Source organism: Gigantopelta aegis, chromosome 3 (assembly GCF_016097555.1).
Source record: "Gigantopelta aegis isolate Gae_Host chromosome 3, Gae_host_genome, whole genome shotgun sequence".
Taxonomy (NCBI): Eukaryota; Metazoa; Mollusca; class Gastropoda; order Neomphalida; family Peltospiridae; genus Gigantopelta; species Gigantopelta aegis.
Window position 1 is genome coordinate 3492776 of NC_054701.1, and position 20228 is coordinate 3513003.

The 20228-nt window shown below is 35.5% G+C and overlaps 2 protein-coding genes across 2 annotated transcripts in view; one reads left to right on the top strand and one right to left on the bottom strand.

The window, feature by feature from the left end:
- Nucleotides 1-20228, top strand: part of LOC121367402 (histone deacetylase 6-like) — a 247932-nt gene that overhangs the window by 115704 nt on the left and 112000 nt on the right. The window lies entirely within an intron of this gene.
- Nucleotides 2849-20228, bottom strand: part of LOC121367403 (protein trapped in endoderm-1-like) — a 28123-nt gene continuing 10743 nt past the window's right edge. The window contains exon 2 of the mRNA XM_041491556.1: nucleotides 2849-7020. Coding sequence (XP_041347490.1) covers nucleotides 5525-6550 — 1026 coding nt within the window. The 5' untranslated portion in view covers nucleotides 6551-7020 and the 3' untranslated portion in view covers nucleotides 2849-5524. The remainder of the gene's footprint in view (nucleotides 7021-20228) is intronic.

A 20228-nucleotide genomic window follows, 5' to 3' on the forward strand; every position in this document is an offset into this window, starting at 1 on the left:
CTCTGGTTGCTTCAATGGGCAGGCGGTGCCAGGCAGTTGTCAACACACGCGGAGGCCACACCCGGTATTGACTCCAGATGACCTTGACCTTGGTGGTGTGTCCTATCACTTACTCACAATGGACTAGAATGAATTGTGAACAATCCTGCAACATTTGGTAATTATCGGACTCACCATTCAATAATTAAATCCATTCTCCAAATGTTACGACAATGTGGTTTTGCGTTTCTTCTTTTGAAGAGTATAGTTCCTAAACTAACATACCTACTGAAAACATTACCAAATCCAAGCGAACATTTGCTAAAACATATAAATACATTATTTTTCCAATTTATTTGGAATAGCTGCCGTGAACAACTTAAAAGAAACTTAATAATGCAAGACTATAAAAATGGTGGCATCAAAATGATAAACAAATAATTTTATGACCGCTTTGAAAAGTTTGTGGATCCGACGGATATTTTTAAATAACCCAAAATGGACCATTTTGTTCGAAGCTTCTACAAATATATCAACACGTGATTTAATTATATATGGCGACCATTTTCTATACTGTAAAAAAAGTTCAATAAAAAATATATTTTGGAGAGACACATTGGTTAGTTGGTTAAGGATACAAGAAAAACAAATCCAGTAAACGTAGATGATATTCTCCAGATCAATATTTGATTCAACAGTAAAATATGTATAGATAAAAAGCCATGTATACTAAAACAATATAGCTCAAAAGGTATTATCTTTATTAACGATTTGTTGAAAGAACAAGGAGACTTTCTAACATATGAACAGTTCATAGAGAAATACGACATAATTACCAATTTTCTGGAATATGCTTCATTGGTCAGTGCTATAAAATCATTCATTTACAACCTAGATAATTTAAATGATGACGTTTTTATAGCATTACAAAATCCTGTTCTTCCATATAACTTAAAAGTTTTGTTCAAAGATCAGAAAGATTGCAAACATATATATGAATTATTGAACACTCAAACCACCATTCCAAAATCACAAATAAAATATTCTAAAGAAGGATATATATATGATATATATGATTGGGGAAAATATTACATTCTACCCTTTAGATCTGTCAAAAGCACAACATTATCTTGGTTTCAGTATAAAATCATACACCGAATTCTTACAACTAACAAATTTCTAAATATGATTAATTATATTGATTCCAATGCCTGTAGTTTTTGCAACAAATCACCTGAAACCATACAACACCTTCTATTTGAATGTAGTTTAGTACATTCTCTGTGGGAAGCAATAGAAGAATGGATAAGAAATGAAACTGGAATTAATATCACTCTAAGCAGAGACGTAGTTATGTTAGGCATGATCAACAACGAAAAAGGTGATTTTGTAAATTGGCTGACTATCAACATAAAATATTATATTTACAGTATGAAAATACAAAAAAGAAATTTACATGTCAATGCCGCGAAAAATATTCTACAAAATAATTTTGAACTAGAAAAATATATTTATTACAAAAATTGCAACTATAAAGCATTTCATAAGCAATGGACACCCTATAAAACACTCTTTGAAAGAATGTTTTAATTAAAAATAATGCTTTGAAAGTTCACTTGGAAATAGAGTACTAATTAAAATGTCATTCTCTAATACTCTCAATATCCCCACAACTTCTTTATACTTATCTACTGCTGTTGCACCCTCTCTCTCTCTCTCTCTCTTATAAATACCACAGAAAGCATTAACATATTTAAATAGCATATTTTGTTTAGATACTATTGTTTAAATATGTACTTTGTAAGGCAGTGACCACGGCTCCCCAACCTGTTCACTGTCTATGTTCTGGGGGCAATAAATCTTTAAAAAAAATATATATATATATATATATATTTGTAGACCAAAAAAAAAAAAGAAAAAAGTTCCACCATGCAAATTTAAACCATATGTATTCCTAATGATCCTCTCATGGCCCTGACCAAGTTTGTTATTTTTCGGGCAGATTTAAAATCAAGATAGCTGCCCTGGCCTCTGACATTTTTTTGCTTCTTCTCAAGGTCCACCAGGCAGGTTTCAATCAAACTTAGTCCAAATGATTCTCTCATGACTTACTAAGTGTTGTTATTTTTGTGGCTGATTCATAATCCAAGATGGCCACCCTGGCCTCTGATTGGCTCAGACATTTTCAACATCTTCTCGAATTCCACCAGGCTAATTTCAACCAAACATGGCCCATGTCATCCTCTCATGGCCATGCATATGTTATTATTTTTGGGGCCAATTAAAAATCCAATCATTACAAGATGATTCTGTTTTAACCATATTGTATTATCTTTCGTATGTATTAATATTAATTTTGTTTTAATTATTATTGTAAATACTATCTAAATCTGTTACATGTATGTTTGGTTGTTTAGCCACTGTTCCCATTGAATTTGATAAATCATATGAGAAGTTATGAATTAAAAAACAAATAACCATGAAAATGATTTGGACTTAGCTTTTTCTCTACAAGTGTAGACATGCTTTCACAGTTGAAGATATACATGCAGCAAGCTTGCTAAAATGAAAACATGCTTGCGGGAAGCTTGCACAGTTTAAGATATGCATGCAGCAAGCTTGCAAAATGAAAACATGCTTGCGGGAAGCTTGCACATTTGAAGATATGCTTGCAGCAAGCTAGCAAAAATGAAAACATGCTTGCGGGAAGCTTGCACAGTTGAAGATATGCATGCAGCAAGCTTGCGCATGCTTTCACAAATGAAAACATGCATGCGGCAAGCTTGCAAAAATAATGACTACCTTACGCGAGCTAAATGTTAGCTTGCAAATAGCTTGCAAATAGCTTGCATTGCTTGTACTACCTTGTAATAACCTTGTAACTACCTTGCAACAACCTAGCCGCAAGCATGTATTTTTGTTTGGGGCATAACAGTTTATATAAAAAAAAAACAAAAAAACACAGTAGATTTTGGAAATTAATTCATCCTGTTTAACAGTACCAGTATATGCCAAGATTGCATTCATTTAAACATTGGTTCCTTACAGTATGATAAAGTGTTCATTGACAGATAGTTTAAACATTGGTTCCTTACAGTATGATAAAGTGTTCATTGACAGATAGTTTAAACATTGGTTCCCTACAGTATGATAAAGTGTTCATTGACAGATAGTTTAAACATTGGTTCCCTACAGTATGATAAAGTGTTCATTGACAGATAGTTTAAACATTGGTTCCCTACAGTATGATAAAGTGTTCATTGACAGATAGTTTAAACATTGGTTCCTTACAGTATGATAAAGTGTTCATTGACAGATAGTTTAAACATTGGTTCCTTACAGTATGATAAAGTGTTCATTGACAGATAGTTTGAACATTGGTTCCTTACAGTATGATAAAGTGTTCATTGACAGATAGTTTAAACATTGGTTCCTTACAGTATGATAAAGTGTTCATTGACAGATAGTTTAAACGAGCAGATAGGATGGGAGGGCTAAGTAATGTTTTCACAAGAAGTATGTGTGGACTAAGTTATTATATTTCTGTGTTGGCCTGCATACCACATTTCTTATAAAAATACTTGTGAGACACTGAATTAAAGGAATGCTCATGCAAGGCTTTTGAATTGGTATACATATTCAACGATAAACTTATAATGTCCATTATTGCTTAATATCAACAAGTATAATCATATATTTAATTAATAAAATGGTTAAATGTGACGACTATTATATATTACGGGCCTGTACCTGTGATTCATGATTTGCAGGTGTATATTTGGAAGGTATCCAGTCAAAATAATTAAATACTGCTATCTAGACACACAAAAAATATGTGCCAGTTTTATTAAGATGACGGGGTATTGTGGGATAAATCTGCCACCCCTAAAATGGCAATGGTCATTATCAGCCATCCTGCTTTATTACTGTAAATAATTCTGTAAAACCCTTTATTAAGTAGACTTTCCCATCACAAAACTGACCAATTACGTAGTCCCAAAGTAAATAAAATTATCACTTGGGTATCGTGAGTGGTCGTTTTTGCTCCAATAGGCCTAATAATATGCTCTCTCTTTTTTTTTGGATTTTTTGAGATAGAAAAATAAATGAACTCCATTTCATTCTATTGATGCAAAATTGAAAGTTTGATGCAAGTTGAATAGTTTATCATACTATCAAGTCATTTATGTTGTTTCACAAGTCAGATTGATGAAAGCGAAGTGCCTTGTCGTAAATTAGAGCATTTGTTTGCACTGTGCATACAGGAGTTGGTAGGAGCTGATGTCACTTCACCTCAAGCTATAGTACCGGATGCCACAAAAACAAAACAAAATGGCTGCCCCCAGTTCGCACGAATAATCACATTTTTTTTATTAACTATAAAATTATGCATTTTTCATTTGTTAAAGTGTCAGTATTGTGTTGGTGGTCCGGATATGCATCTTTCCAACAAAAGGCTCATGTTTGAGTTTACTAACCCTTTAACCATGTACCTCACTCACATCTGAAATGTCAACATACAATGTAATATACGAAATGGATGGTTACAATAAAAATGTTGTGATTCAGATGGGGAATTTTTTCTTTCTTGCTAGTTTTGAAGCTATATTGTTCACTAATTCTAATGTTATGACGTATAAGAAAAGTCTTGATTGATAGCACTATTATTTATTTGGTCATTGATGCTGCAATCACATGTGCAAAACACTGGAATTGAAACATGTTTGAAATGGTCTTTGGGGTTGAGGTGGTATGTACAGAGGGTAAAACCATTACCATGAATATATTAATTATGTTCAAACCAATTCACGTACATATACATTTTCACATCAGAATTGTTTTTATTTGGGGAGAATTTATTGATATATAACATCAACAAATTCCCCCAAAATTAAAAACCTTTTTAAAAAATAATTACACATGTACAATCAATATAAATAATATACTTCAAAATATATCTACATGATTTTTTTTCACTCTTACAAGGATACATGTGTAATTCCATCATTTTCTGCGTGTTCTCAAAGGATAACGTTGGTTTTTCTCTGATGTGATTCAGTCAGAATGTAGGTCAACTGTATTACAGGTTTTGTAATTATAATCATGTACATGTATGTCACATCTTTAACTCGAGCAACACTTTCACTTGTTATGTGGTATATATCCAAGGAATCTCAACAGAATTGCCTGATCATTCTTATTTAAATCTTCATATTTACTTTATTGTTTCACACTTTCCTGCATATACACAAAACCGTTCTCTTATGAGTCCTGGGTCTTATCTCCGAAATTCGACTTCACGTCCATGGTAGTGAATTTGTTTAAATTTGAATAATTTCAGTTAAAATCAGAATTTTAAGATTGTTGATTTCATAAACATAAAATTAGCTATAGACTCTTTGTTTCTACATGTAAGTTAAAGAAAGTTGGGAATTTTGACGTTCATATTTATGGTTTAGATTCAGTCTGCTTTTCGTCTCGGGAATGCTTGGTGTTATGTATTTGAGAGCTAGAAAGACTAGTGATAAACCCTGGGGTCACTGTTTCAGTGTTGTGCGTGTGAGGATTCTGCGATGGATGAGTTCCCGGCCACACAGCTGCGCTTGTTGCCGTCCCTACAGACGTCACATGTGAGCAGTCTCCTGAACGCGGTCTGGAAGTTGTGGTCCATGACAGTGTAGACAACAGGGTTCATACAGTACATAAACCAGGCCATGAACGGGGCCCAGATGTGTGCCATCGGATTCATGAACGCTGGGTCCAGGATGTTGACGGCAAAATACGGAGTGGTGCCGATGAGAAACAGGCAGAATATACACAACATCATGGCCGTCAGACGCAGCGAGTCTTTCTGAGACTTGTGTCTGCGGTACTGGCTGGCCGTGCGCGCCACCCGCTTGCGCGATATGTAGGCCACGCAGCCGATCCTGGCGTAGCACACCACTATGAAGATGCAGGGGATGACGAAGCCGAGCGTGATGGTGGTCACCTTGTGGGACTTTTGCTTGGAAGGCGTGAAGGTGCACTGGAGGATGGTGGCGTGGAAGGAGAACGAGCCCCACAGGTGGATGACGGGCGTCAGGCAGAACACGAGGGAGAAGAGCCAGCACAGCACGACAATGCTGATGAAGGGGCCACGGGCGGAGAAACGCGAGTACGTCTGCGGGTGCACGATGTGCAGGAAGCGGTACAGGGCGATGGCGCTCAGCAGCATCATGTTGACGCCGATCAGCCAGATGCGCACGGCCGAGTTCATAATGCACACTTCCTCGGCAAGCGGCCAGCCGTGCGTGTGGAAGATGAGCGCCTGCAGCGGCAGCACGGAACCACAATACACGATCTGTGCAGCGCTCAGGTTGCCGATGAGGATGCAGTTGATGTTGCACTTGAGGTTGGACGTGATGATGGCCAACACGGTGAGCAGGTTTCCCACAAAGCCGAGCGTTGCCAGGATGATGGTCAGCCACTCCGCGGTCAGCATCACCGTGCTGGAGATACATGGTTCGTGGTCACACGTCCGGTTGGTGGTTTCCATCGTAGCCGTGGTAACGTTCCCAAACATTCCTGTCATGTTGACAATGAAGTACTCAGTATGTTGTTATGCAAACATAGGTTATTTTCATTCTTTACTGCTGCTGCTGGAATTGCCAGTTTATGTCTTGAAAAGTTTTCAGGTGATGTTTATCATTAAATAGTTAAACACTAATTGAAAAGTCCTGACACATTTTATTTTCCATCATTTCAAAGAAATCCATTCCTAGCTTCACATCCTTTTACATCCTTTCCTAGTTTTAACGTAGACAATTTCAGCTGTTTTTTATATTATTTAATACAATGTTAGTTGATGTTTTCACAAATTAGAGTCTCATCTTCTAAACTGTTACGTATATCATTGATTAATCCACCTACTCCTTGACTTCACAAATTGACCGTATCTTGTTGTACTTAAAGATGGCAGCCTCTGTTTTTCTCTCTGACATTAATTCCTTGTACATGTAGTTTATTATCAAAGTAGTTTGGCCTTTGTTTCATGGTCTGCCTCTGAAATAAGAAAACCACACTATTAAACAAGTTGAACAAAAAAAACATCTGTAGGTTTGTTTTGTTAACATTGCAATTTGTCTCTATGATGTAATAAGATATTGCTAACTATAAAGGTTTACAAGACAAGACAAGAATTTTATTCTCATAAACTGCACTGAGTGCAGTATGGAGAAAATATAAACAAAATAAAAGTAAAGTTTGTTTTATTTAACAACGCCGCTAGAGCACATCGATTTTTTATCTTATCATAGGCTATTGGACGTCAAACATATGGTCATTCTGACACTGTTTTTAGAGGAAACCCGCTGTCGCCACATAGGCTACTCTTTTTACGACAGGCAGCAAGGGATCTTTTATTTGCGCTTCCCACAGGCAGGATAGCACAAACCATGGCCTTTGTTGAACCAGTTATGGATCACTGGTCGGTGCAAGTGGTTTACACCTACCCACTGAGCCTTGCGGAGCACTCACTCAGGGTTTGGAGTCGGTATCTGGATTAAAAATCCCATGCCTCGACTGGGATCCGAACACAGTACCTACCAGCCTGTAGACCGATGGCCTGCCACGACGCCACCGAGGCCGGTATAAACAAAATAAGTTACAAAGTGTTTTCTGTAGTGGTAATGGACATACTATTTAAGTAATATTAACCCGGAAGACTGACCCTCTCAATGACAATGTGCAAATATTTACATAGTTTACACAAAAGTGATTTTTTAGTTGTAGAAAATAACTGGTAAAAGGTAATTGCACTTGCTCTATTGGTATAGTAACTACATGTAGGTATATACACATTTCGATCAGTAGTTAAAGACGTACATTTAAAAATATAGTGAAACTCATCACCAACATCAGTGTTGCACAAGTGACATATTCTGTTTTCTCTCTCAATATTAAACCATCTACCGGCTTCAATAGGAAGTCTGACATTACCAGTTCTAAATTTATAAAGAATTCTAAAAAAATTTGTTGAGAGTTTCAACAAATAATTTTCTAATTTAAATTCATGCTTGAACATTCTGTAGTTAATACCTTTTGATAAGTCAAATTTATCACTATTCCATTTTTGTAAGTACTGGTCACATAATATTCGTTTAACTGCATGTTTTAACCACAAAACATCCACCTGTGTACATGAATATATATTACATAAACCACATTCATCTAATATACGTTTTATAAAGGATAACCAAGTACATGGTATAGCATTAACGTTATGGTTATATGATGCCAACATGTATAATATACCAGGCAATTTAGATTTTCTACTATTAACAACATTTGCCCAGTATGTAATCATTCTAACTTTAACACTAATAGACAGTGGGTATCTACCTAATTCACCATAAATCATAAAGCTTGGTGTCGACTTATTAACACATAATATATATTTACAGAACTTGAGGTCTAATCGTTCAATGATATCTAAATTACTGAAGCCCCATATTTCACATCCATATAATAATATAGGTTTTACAATCCTGTCGAACAGATCTAATTGACATTTGTTTGATAGATTGAACTGTCTGCATTTTTGTAATACAGCAAACATAGACTTTGAGGCTCGATTGATTAGATCTTTCTTAGCATTTGTCAATGACCCGGATTTACTCAACACAAGCCCAAGGTATTTAACTTCAGTTACGATTTCTAAGTTTTTATTATTGTATGTAAATTGATTCTTTTTTGTTTTTGAGTTGCTTCTTGAAAAAAAATCAAAATTTTGGTCTTGGCTGCATTAACTTTAAGTTTCCATGTTTCACAGTATACTTGAAAACAATCTAGTTGATGTTGTAGGTCATCTGCTGTTTCAGCTAGTAGTACAGTGTCATCAGCATATAGTAACACAAATAACTTAATATATACATTAAGATATTTCTCAAGTGGATTTGTTACTAATTCGATACCTTTGCTATTTTTTGTAGCTAAAAATGTTTCTAAATCATTTAAATATAATGAAAATAAAAAAGGTGACAAATTTTCTCCTACAGAGATTCTATTCTGTGTAGGCAGTGCATTTGTAGGTCACACAGTACTCCAAAGCGTGTGTTAAGTTACTTATTCTTTTATTTTCACTTGATTATTTTGATTTTTATAACCATTTTGCAGACAATTTTTAATTTAAAAATAAAAAATAAATGTTTGGTATTTAAGAACTACGGTATTTTGTTTTGGTGTGTAGATATTGTAGGCGACAAGGCATTCAAAATCAAATTCTGAGTAAGTAAGAACTTGAGTTTATGTATTTAACGTATATTGGTGATATACTCATTTCGGGGAAGTTAATCTTTCACACCAGCCAGAATAAATGACTACACATCTACACATGCCATGGAATCTTAATATATTATCATTCAGTTTGTTAATCAAACATTCAGTTGGTGAATGGGTGAATTTAAACATGCCACGAAGTGTGTTTTTGATGTAAATTAAATTATTTTAGTATTGTTTCATTATGATTTGGACCGAGTGTACGGTTCAGATATGAATTCAGACTGTTACAGATGATAATAACCTGTTTGTTTTGATTGCACCATAGTAGAGCTCAATGAAAATATTCAAATGACATAATATACATAAATATGCAAAATATCTACTGTTCCAGAAATCAGTGTATACAGACATTTTAATAACAAACTACAAAAATCTTGATTTTAACATTTTCATTTTAGGTTTGTGATGGAAATAATTTGTTCATATTCAAACTTCATGTTTGCTATTGACAAACAATTTAACATTTATGTATGTTGTACTTGTATATACATTGTCAGGGCTTCTGCCAGAGGGTAAAACAGATATATATAGTGCCATACCCAAATTTTCGTGCAGATTTTGACAAAATTAATTACTTAACCCTAACCCTAAACCTAACCCATTTGTTTCTAGAGGAGGCCAACCCATACCCCATGTCGACTGCGGTTGCATTCAGCACACATAATATTCAATTCCATAGCGCCATACCCAGAAAGTTCTTTCTGGCAGAAACTCGGATTGTATTAGCATGTAATTTATGACATTGAATTTATTAATTATATATTATTATGTTTGCAATATGCAGTTATTAAACCTACATGGTCCTGTTTTCTCATAAATTTACACAAAATAGATTTCCATTACTAATACACAGATTATATTTAATAGTAATCCTCATTAAATATTTTCATTAGTTATGTTTGGAATTCAAACAGTTACACTGACTCCTACACATATCTAAGACTCTCAGACCCTGTAGATTGTAATATAATCTGAGTTTCAAAAACACCTCAACAACAATTCAAGGGAATACGTCCCTCTGCCCTCACCCATGCCAAAGAGGGAACTTTTAATTTTTATCATTTATTTCTTTATCTCTAATGTTCTTTTTCTTTGCTAGAAATAGTTAAAATTTAAGTCTGTATTGACCACTTTAAAATGAAAAAAACAACAACAAAAACCTCCAACTAATATAGGTATAATACATACTGTGCCTTTTAGCTAATAATCCATTATTATTTAATCATAAATCTGACAGAGAAATTTGTATATTCCAGCACTGATTTTAAAACACTTGTATTTGTGACGTCCTGCCAGAAGTGAAATCCATGGTACATGATATCCCACCGAGTGATGAAGCTGCTGGAATGTCAGACACAGAATCCGAATAGTGTATAATTATAACGTATATTGCCATACATTTGTCGTCAGATGTGAAAATAATATCCTGCATATTGACAAGCCCACATGATTATTAATGGTTTCTTCTGACACTTCGCTGAGCTGCGAGTACACATTGATCATTAAGATACCATTAACTTATTGCTTCTATTGTCAGAGCGGTACTGCGCTTTTGGTGTTGGCAAGATTAGCTGACATGATGTTTAATTAATTAATTAGTAAAACTCACGATGATCTGTTGTGTTCATTGTAATCTTAGCAGTGCGAGTTTGTGTATCAGCGTCGTGTGCCGATTTGTATTTAATGACTGATATTTCCTCCTGGGATGTGAAGACTTAGCCGTGTGAATGATTCCTTATATAATGAACAGATTGTTTTAACATTTAGCGTGCCATCACGGCACATGTATGTCTAGTATAGTACTGGTGGCTGTATAGTGTTAGTGTGTGATACATACAGTAGTATTCCATTCATAACATCTTCATTATGTTTGCAACTACGATGCCGATTCTCTTAAAGACCTAATCTGGAGTATATTATTAAATATTTGAACAATTAATGAAATAAGGATTTTGGATCATTTTTAATTATTTATAACTGACATGATTTAATAATAATAAAGTACTAGTCAGCTTTATTAGTACCCTACCTGGTCCAAACAGGAGAGGACTATAGGTTTTGTCCTTGTCTGTCTGCCTGCCTGCCTGTCTGTCTGTCTGTCTGTCTGTCCCACATATTTCTGGACCTTTTTTTTTGTAATGCCTCAAGATGTTCATCCAAAGCTATATGTATAGTTGTATCATGTACTGTTACAGATCAGTTATGACTTTCATGACAGTTTACCCATTTTTCACAGAGTTATGACCCCTGAACTCAGGAGATACAAAAATGTGTTGGGCACGTTAGGGGACATGTATTGTTTCTGCAGTACTCTAAGGATGCTTGTTTAATCAAACTATGATCTAAATAGTGATTGTTTAGGATGCTTTATGATGGGTGGGTTTGAGGTGGGAGCATAGTTATCAATCAACCATTGGACTCGTACTTACATCCATTCATGGTTCAAGCATGATTGTCATGGGCTAATGCTCTGAGATTCCCTTTGGATGTGTCAAAGACAGGAAGTAAGTTATTTTCTATACCAGCTCCACCTGGTGAGCGCTGTTGGTGTTATAGCTCCATTCAATCCCATGTCCTGCTGTCCTTTTCATTCTACCAATTGAGAAATTTAGAGGGATTTTTTTTTAAATTTTTTTATCATCATCTTTTTTTTTTTTTTTTTTATTTTTTTTTTTTTAAAGTGTATTATTTCTTTAAATGTATATGGCACAACTTTGCTTGGCATGTTTATAATTGCGTTAATTTAGTCGCACAATGTTTTGACTTCCATCGGTTACACCGAGTTCCCTATGATGTCTTGTTTTAGACTTGCTCATAGCCGACATGTACTCTTTGTTAGTGTTGGCTCAGTTTACTGTGTACCCGGCAGTGGTCACATCTCATCCGTCATTCTTAGCATACAACAAGCTAATTAGTGTATTGATTTTTTTAATACATCTAATAAATTGATTGCCAGTGGTAATACCAAGAATTTTATCATCTAAGGTTGTTTGTTTTTTGGGGGTTTTTTTAATAGATTGACTGTCACTTGTGAAGACTATGACAGAATACTTATCCTTGAGTCTTAGCAAGTAGTGATCTAAATGTAATGATTTCTTATACCTGTAATAAGCTGACTGTTGCAGGCGATAACCATCACGACATATATCTCCCTTTCTCCTGATTTCTTATACCTGTAATAAGCTGACTGTCACAGGCAACAACCATCACAACATATATCTCCCCGTCTCCTGATTTCTTATACATGTCGCTGACTGTTGCAGGCAATAACCATCACAGCATATATCTCCCTATCTCCTGGGAGAAACTGGCATTTCACTACAAACAAGTCCTTGTCTAGACTGCTATATCTACATCTTATATACACACAAAAACACCATTTATCATAGACTGCCATATTGTGTTTCTCATGCAATATTTATTATATCAATGGGTGATCTAAACTTGCTTTTCTTCAATATATTGTGATGTGATTTCTTGTATTGCAATATATTGTTATGTGATTTCTTCTATTGCAATATATTGTGATGTAATTTTTTCTATTGCAACATATTGTGATGTGATTTCTTCTGTAGCAATATATTGTGGTGTGATTTCTTCTATTGCAGTATATTGTAATGTGATTTCTTCTGTTGCAACATATTGTGATGTGATTTCTTGTATTACAATATATTGTTACGTGATTTCTTCTATTGCAATATATTGTGATGTGATTTCTTGTATTGCAACATATTGTGATGTGATTTCTTGTATTGCAACATATTGTGATGTGATTTCTTGTATTGCAACATATTGTGATGTGATTTCTTGTATTGCAATATACTGTGGTGTGATTTCTTGTATTGCAATATATTGTGGTGTGATTTCTTGTATTGCAATATATTGTGGTGTGATTTCTTGTATTGCAATATATTGTGGTGTGATTGCTTGTATTGCAATATATTGTTATGTGATTTCTTGTATTGCAATATATTGTTATGTGATTTCTTGTATTGCAATATATTGTTGTGTGATTTCTTGTATTGCAATATATTGTGATGTGATTTCTTCTATTGCAATATATTGTGATGTGATTTCTTCTGTAGCAATATATTGTGATATGACAGACATCTTATGTCAGTGTGTATTGTCATGTGTACTGCAATAAACTGCTGAAAAACGATTGGTTGTATTAGAAATAATATTAGGTTCATTTCATAAACTGTTGCTATTGTCAGGTGTTTTGTTCTGCTTAGAACTGGTGTACTGCAGACACACTGACTAATTATCTAACGTGATGCCAGTCTGTCTGTGATTGAACAGTAAGTATACCAAGATGTTTTGGCCTTAAATTTATGTGTTTTGAAAATGAACAAAATTCCAGTTTTAGTGTCACCTAAAACTGTTTTATCTTTATTCTTTTGGTGAAAAGCTCACAATAACCTCTACTTTTTCAAACATTGGTGGGTTTTTTGGGGGGGGGGGGGGGGGGGGGGGGGGGGGTTCTGGGTTGGGTTTTTTCAATGTTTTTTTAATGGGTGTTTATTTTGGGGGGGTTTCAAAGTTTTTATATATACAATCGAGCACTGTTGTGCTGATGTCATTGGGACCACAAAAAAAATATCGAGTTGACCGAATATTAACTCAAACGTCCCAAAAATGTACAAACAAAATAAGTCATATATAAAAATTCTATATAAATATTTGTTTTTTTTTATTGAATCATACATTTTTTTATTTAAACCATTGAAAATTATTATGCTATGAAAAATAAATTAATCAGTCAATTGTATCGTTCTGAACAGAGTTAATACATTTTTTAAATGTCTATAAGTTAAAATCACTGTGGATGTTACAGCAATCTAAATTTGTTTTTAACAAATATGAATGTATAAGAAAGTTATAATAACAAAATACAGTTACATAAAATGTTTTGTAGAAAAAAAAAAAAATCCCACACCTAATTCATAAAGTCTAGGAATAATGTTTGCCACGCATTGGTTTGTGGCATCAAAGCTGCAGAGCTAAAACGTGTATACATCGACATCTCGTTTACGTGACATTCCTTGCATCAACTTAAGAACCAACAGGGCCACAGACAGTTAACACCTCTTTCACAATGCATCGGTGGTATCGGCATCGGCTGTCGTCGCCGCGTGTATATTCCTTTGAATTCACACTGCTAGGTAATAGATGATGGAATAGATGATTGAATCTCTTGATTCAGTTGCATAGCGGAAACAATGCAAGCATGGTGTCACGGAATAAACACAGAGTTTGCTGCCTTCTTTGTCAATTAACAACTAGTTTACTAGTTAACCGATCAAGACGAATTAATGCTACTTTTACCAGTCCACAATTTCTCAAAGCCATAAGTCACATGACTAGTTGCATTCCGTAACACTCGTCGTCTGCTAGCGTTTTCTTTTAAGCTCAATAAGTCCATTTTAGTACCTTGTTCAATGGTTTAGATAATTGTATTTGTTAATATTACAGTAAACTGTTACAGTACTTACATGTACAAATCATATGTTTACAGTCAATTGTGGGCATCTCTTGATGGGTGGTTACATGCTCACAATACAGGTACAGCATTGACTTCAGATCACACAATTCATATTTATCTTTTTAGATATTTTATTTATTTTAACACATAATATTATTATCAACACATTTTTTAATATAAAAGTTTACATTGGGACCAAAAAAATATATCGACTCAAACGTTATATCGACTCAAACGAGATAAAAACATGATAGTTAATAAAAAATTTGGCTGGGACTGGCCAGTCATATCAACATAAGCGATATATCAACTCAAGCAAGTTCGACACAACAGTGCTCGATTGTATATATATATTTTTTTTACCTTTCTTCTCAAGGTCACTTTTGTTCCTAAGGCTAATAAACTTGATTTAAATGTGCTTTGGGTTTCATTAAACGAACATTCCTTTACTTGTTTTAATATTGGAGACAAAACTCAGCCAGTGTTCACGTAATTAGCCTCGGTGTATACATGTTCAAGTACAGAGATCTCAGTATTGTAGTACTGGTTATAATTTTGTGAAAAAACCATTAGTATAATGTGATTACTGTACACCAGACTGCAGTGGTATGTAGAAATATTAATTCACTTGTACTGACATTGACAGTATAAACAGTGTAACTGGACAGAACGGCTATAAGCCTATCAATTACCTTACAGACCTGTAAAATGGATCATAATCAAAACAGAATGGGACATACATTTATAGGAAAAGAACAGAATCAACGTTTAACAACATCCCCACATGTGTATCAGATAATTAACCTCAGCTGACGGGATTTGAACTATGGACCCTCTTCATGAGAGGCCAGCACTTTACCAACTGAACTACGGGTAATGGAGAAATTCCCACTAGCTACTATGGTACCAGTAGGATTACTTTATACAAGCACTGCTTTTAAATAATGGCTATACAGTTATACTATACAGTTGTTGCAACTGTTGGTATGTAGTGGGAATGAGGAAACCTGGTGATCTTTATAGACAGGTTACCAGACAGGACAGCACGTGTCACAACCTTTGTATACTAGTAATGGGGGAAAATATTCTCCAGGTTATATTTATAGAAAGAAGATAAAACCAAACTAGGTTTCAATTTAACATTGGCCTTTTAATGAGATGAGCAACCTGTTAGTCTGTAATAAATGCTATACAAGTAGCTAAAGCTTGTTGGCCATACCTGTAACACATCTGTGATTGGTATGATTAAGAAACTCAATTTCAAAGGTTTGGTCTAAAAACAGTTTAAAGAAGTGATTCATTTTGACCCTAACTTAAGACTATGGAGAGCCATTTAAGACATGACCATATTTATATGATATAACTGCACATGTTACTGGAAGCTAAAAATGACTGTCCTTGAACTAGTCTCAGGGGAGTGATTGGCAGTGAGAGTGATGGCTCCCCTTTATTGGTGAGGTCTGGGTCTTTCTAAATACATACATGATGAATGTATTCAACATTGTTGGTGAAAATTCAGTTAGCACCAAAAGATTGTGTGATGAAGCTTTCAGTTAGCCATTACCTCAACAGTTAGGTTAATGTTTTCTGTGTAATACGTGGATCACATATTGATTAGGTTAATGTTTTCACTGTAATACATGAATCACATATTGATTAGGTTAATGTTTTCTGTGTAATACATGGATCACATATTGATTAGGTTAATGTTTTCTGTGTAATACATGGATCACATATTGATTAGGTTAATGTTTTCACTGTAATACATGGATCACATATTGATTAGGTTAATGTTTTCTGTGTAATACATGGATCACATATTGATTAGGTTAATGTTTTCACTGTAATACGTGGATCACATACTGATTAGGTTAATGTTTTCTGTGTAATACGTGGATCACATACTGATTAGGTTAATGTTTTCTGTGTAATACGTGGATCACATATTGATTAGGTTAATGTTTTCTGTGTAATACGTGGATCACATATTGATTTGTGTGAATATTCTCCTTGTTTTCTTTCATCTTTCATTTATGGATCACGATTTTCATTAACATACTCCAATCACTTCTCCACATAAACCTAGATCTAGCCGAGTTTCTTCCAATTTGTTAATTATTCTTTATTCTTGTATACAGAACTATATATGCCCGGTCATCATAATTTCCTTTTGTTAAAGTCATGAACAGCAAATTTTCCAGTGCCAGTTAGTCTGATTTCCAACTACCAAGAGAGAGATAGCATGCTAGACTCGAATACGGTTTGAAACAGTTTCAATGTGCAGTGTGTTTTGCTTCAAGTTACGTGCCATTATTTTATGATTTGATGACAGTGTCTTATCTTGTGTCACTGTTTAGTGGTCACCAATGATGTACACGTCTGAAAAACACCAGAGTAAAACACCTTGGGCCAATTTCATATGTCTGGGTTTCGTAACACCGGGTTATATGAAAACCTAGGTTTAACACCGGTTTACGTAAAACGCAGAAAAACTTGACTAAGACCTACACCTGTAGTGCATTTCACAAGTGTGTGTTTTACATGTGTTTAAAAAAAACATGCTTTTTGCATGGGTTACCCGCAGATCTGAAAAGGGACATAAGCGAGTGATAGCTTACTCATCATCACTTTGTAGTTGAAACTTGTTAACAGTATTTATTAGCATTCGCGTACCAGATGGGGGATCAGCTACCTTCTACTCCCACAGTCTGGGGAAAACCTTCGTATTCGGGCAAACATGATGGAGATGTTTGGACAAAATGACCAGGCCTAAAAAAAATTCACCATGTATTTCCATCATTTTACTCACAATATTACTTATAATCCATGTAAAATGTGTACAGAACCCTACATAGCTGTTGGTAATAATATCAATAAATGTTGTTACCCAGAATCGGGCATTTCACTTTAATTCGGGCAAAAACAAGTCTGCACCCCCCCACCCCCACCCCACCCCACCCAAAAAATAAAAAATAAAATGGGACCCGTACGCCTGAGGGCACAAAGAAAACTTTTTGTGAAATGTTTAAACCTGTAGGCGTATCTAACTTCTTTTTTTTACCTTTATTAAGACAAAACAAACGCTCGCTAAAGCTTGTGACAACTAAAAATTATTTCACTTAGTACACAAATTTGATAATAACTCTATATATCTCAGGCGCTTTGTTGTTCGTTTGCCACGAACATGGTGAATGATTGATGTGTGAAGGGGTGGATCTAATTATACAGTTATGTACTGTATTGGCTTCATAAAACAGGTCTATGATGGTACATAACAAGTACTGTGTTCGCTTCGTAAAACGGGTCTATGGTGTTACATAACAAGTACTGTATTGGCTTCGTAAAACAGGTCTATGGTGTTACATAACAAGTACTGTATTGGCTTCGTAAAACGGGTCTATGGTGTTACATAAAAAGTACTGTGTTCGCTTCGTAAAACGGGTCTATGGTGTTACATAACAAGTACTGTATTGGCTTCGTAAAACGGGTCTATGATGTTACATAACAAGTACTGTGTTCGCTTCGTAAAACGGGTCTATGGTGTTACATAACAAGTACTGTGTTCGCTTCGTAAAACGGGTCTATGGTGTTACATAACAAGTACTGTATTGGCTTCGTAAAACGGGTCTATGGTGTTACATAACAAGTACTGTATTGGCTTCGTAAAACGGGTCTATGGTGTTACATAGCAAGTACTGTATTGGCTTCGTAAAACGGGTCTATGGTGTTACATAGCAAGTACTGTATTGGCTTCGTAAAACGGGTCTATGGTGTTACATAACAAGTACTGTATTGGCTTCGTAAAACGGGTCTATGGTGTTACATAACAAGTACTGTATTGGCTTCGTAAAACGGGTCTATGGTGTTACATAACAAGTACTGTATTGGCTTCGTAAAACGGGTCTATGGTGTTACATAACAAGTACTGTATTGGCTTCGTAAAACGGGTCTATGGTGTTACATAACAAGTACTGTATTGGCTTCGTAAAACGGGTCTATGGTGTTACATAACAAGTACTGTATTGGCTTCGTAAAACGGGTCTATGGTGTTACATAACAAGTACTGTATTGGCTTCGTAAAACGGGTCTATGGTGTTACATAACAAGTACCGTATTGGCTTCGTAAAACGGGTCTATGATGTTACATAACAAGTACCGTATTGGCTTCGTAAAACGGGTCTATGGTGTTACATAACAAGTACCGTATTGGCTTCGTAAAACGGGTCTATGGTGTTACATAACAAGTACCGTATTGGCTTCGTAAAACGGGTCTATGGTGTGACATAACAAGTACCGTGTTCGCTTCGTAAAACGGGTCTATGGTGTGACATAACAAGTACCGTGTTCGCTTCGTAAAACGGGTCTATGGTGTTACATAACAAGTACCGTATTGGCTTCGTAAAACGGGTCTATGGTGTTACATAACAAGTACCGTATTGGCTTCGTAAAACGGGTCTATGGTGTTACATAACAAGTACCGTGTTCGCTTCGTAAAACGGGTCTATGGTGTTACATAACAAGTACCGTGTTCGCTTCGTAAAACGGGTCTATGGTGTTACATAACAAGTACCGTGTTCGCTTCGTAAAACGGGTCTATGGTGTTACATAACAAGTACCGTGTTCGCTTCGTAAAACGGGTCTATGGTGTTACATAACAAGTACCGTGTTCGCTTCGTAAAACGGGTCTATGGTGTTACATAACAAGTACCGTGTTCGCTTCGTAAAACGGGTCTATGGTGTTACATAACAAGTACCGTGTTCGCTTCGTAAAACGGGTCTATGGTGTTACATAACAAGTACCGTGTTCGCTTCGTAAAACGGGTCTGTGGTGTTACATAACAAGTACCGTATTGGCTTCGTAAAACGGGTCTGTGGTGTTACATAACAAGTACCGTATTGGCTTCGTAAAACGGGTCTGTGGTGTTACATAACAAGTACCGTATTGGCTTCGTAAAACGGGTCTGTGGTGTTACATAACAAGTACCGTATTGGCTTCGTAAAACGGGTCTGTGGTGTTACATAACAAGTACCGTATTGGCTTCGTAAAACGGGTCTGTGGTGTTACATAACAAGTACCGTATTGGCTTCGTAAAACGGGTCTGTGGTGTTACATAACAAGTACCGTATTGGCTTCGTAAAACGGGTCTATGGTGTTACATAACAAGTACCGTATTGGCTTCGTAAAACGGGTCTCTGGTGTTACATAACAAGTACCGTATTGGCTTCGTAAAACGGGTCTATGGTGTTACATAACAAGTACCGTATTGGCTTCGTAAAACGGGTCTATGGTGTTACATAACAAGTACCGTATTGGCTTCGTAAAACGGGTCTATGGTGTTACATAACAAGTACCGTATTGGCTTCGTAAAACGGGTCTATGGTGTTACATAACAAGTACCGTATTGGCTTCGTAAAACGGGTCTATGGTGTTACATAACAAGTACCG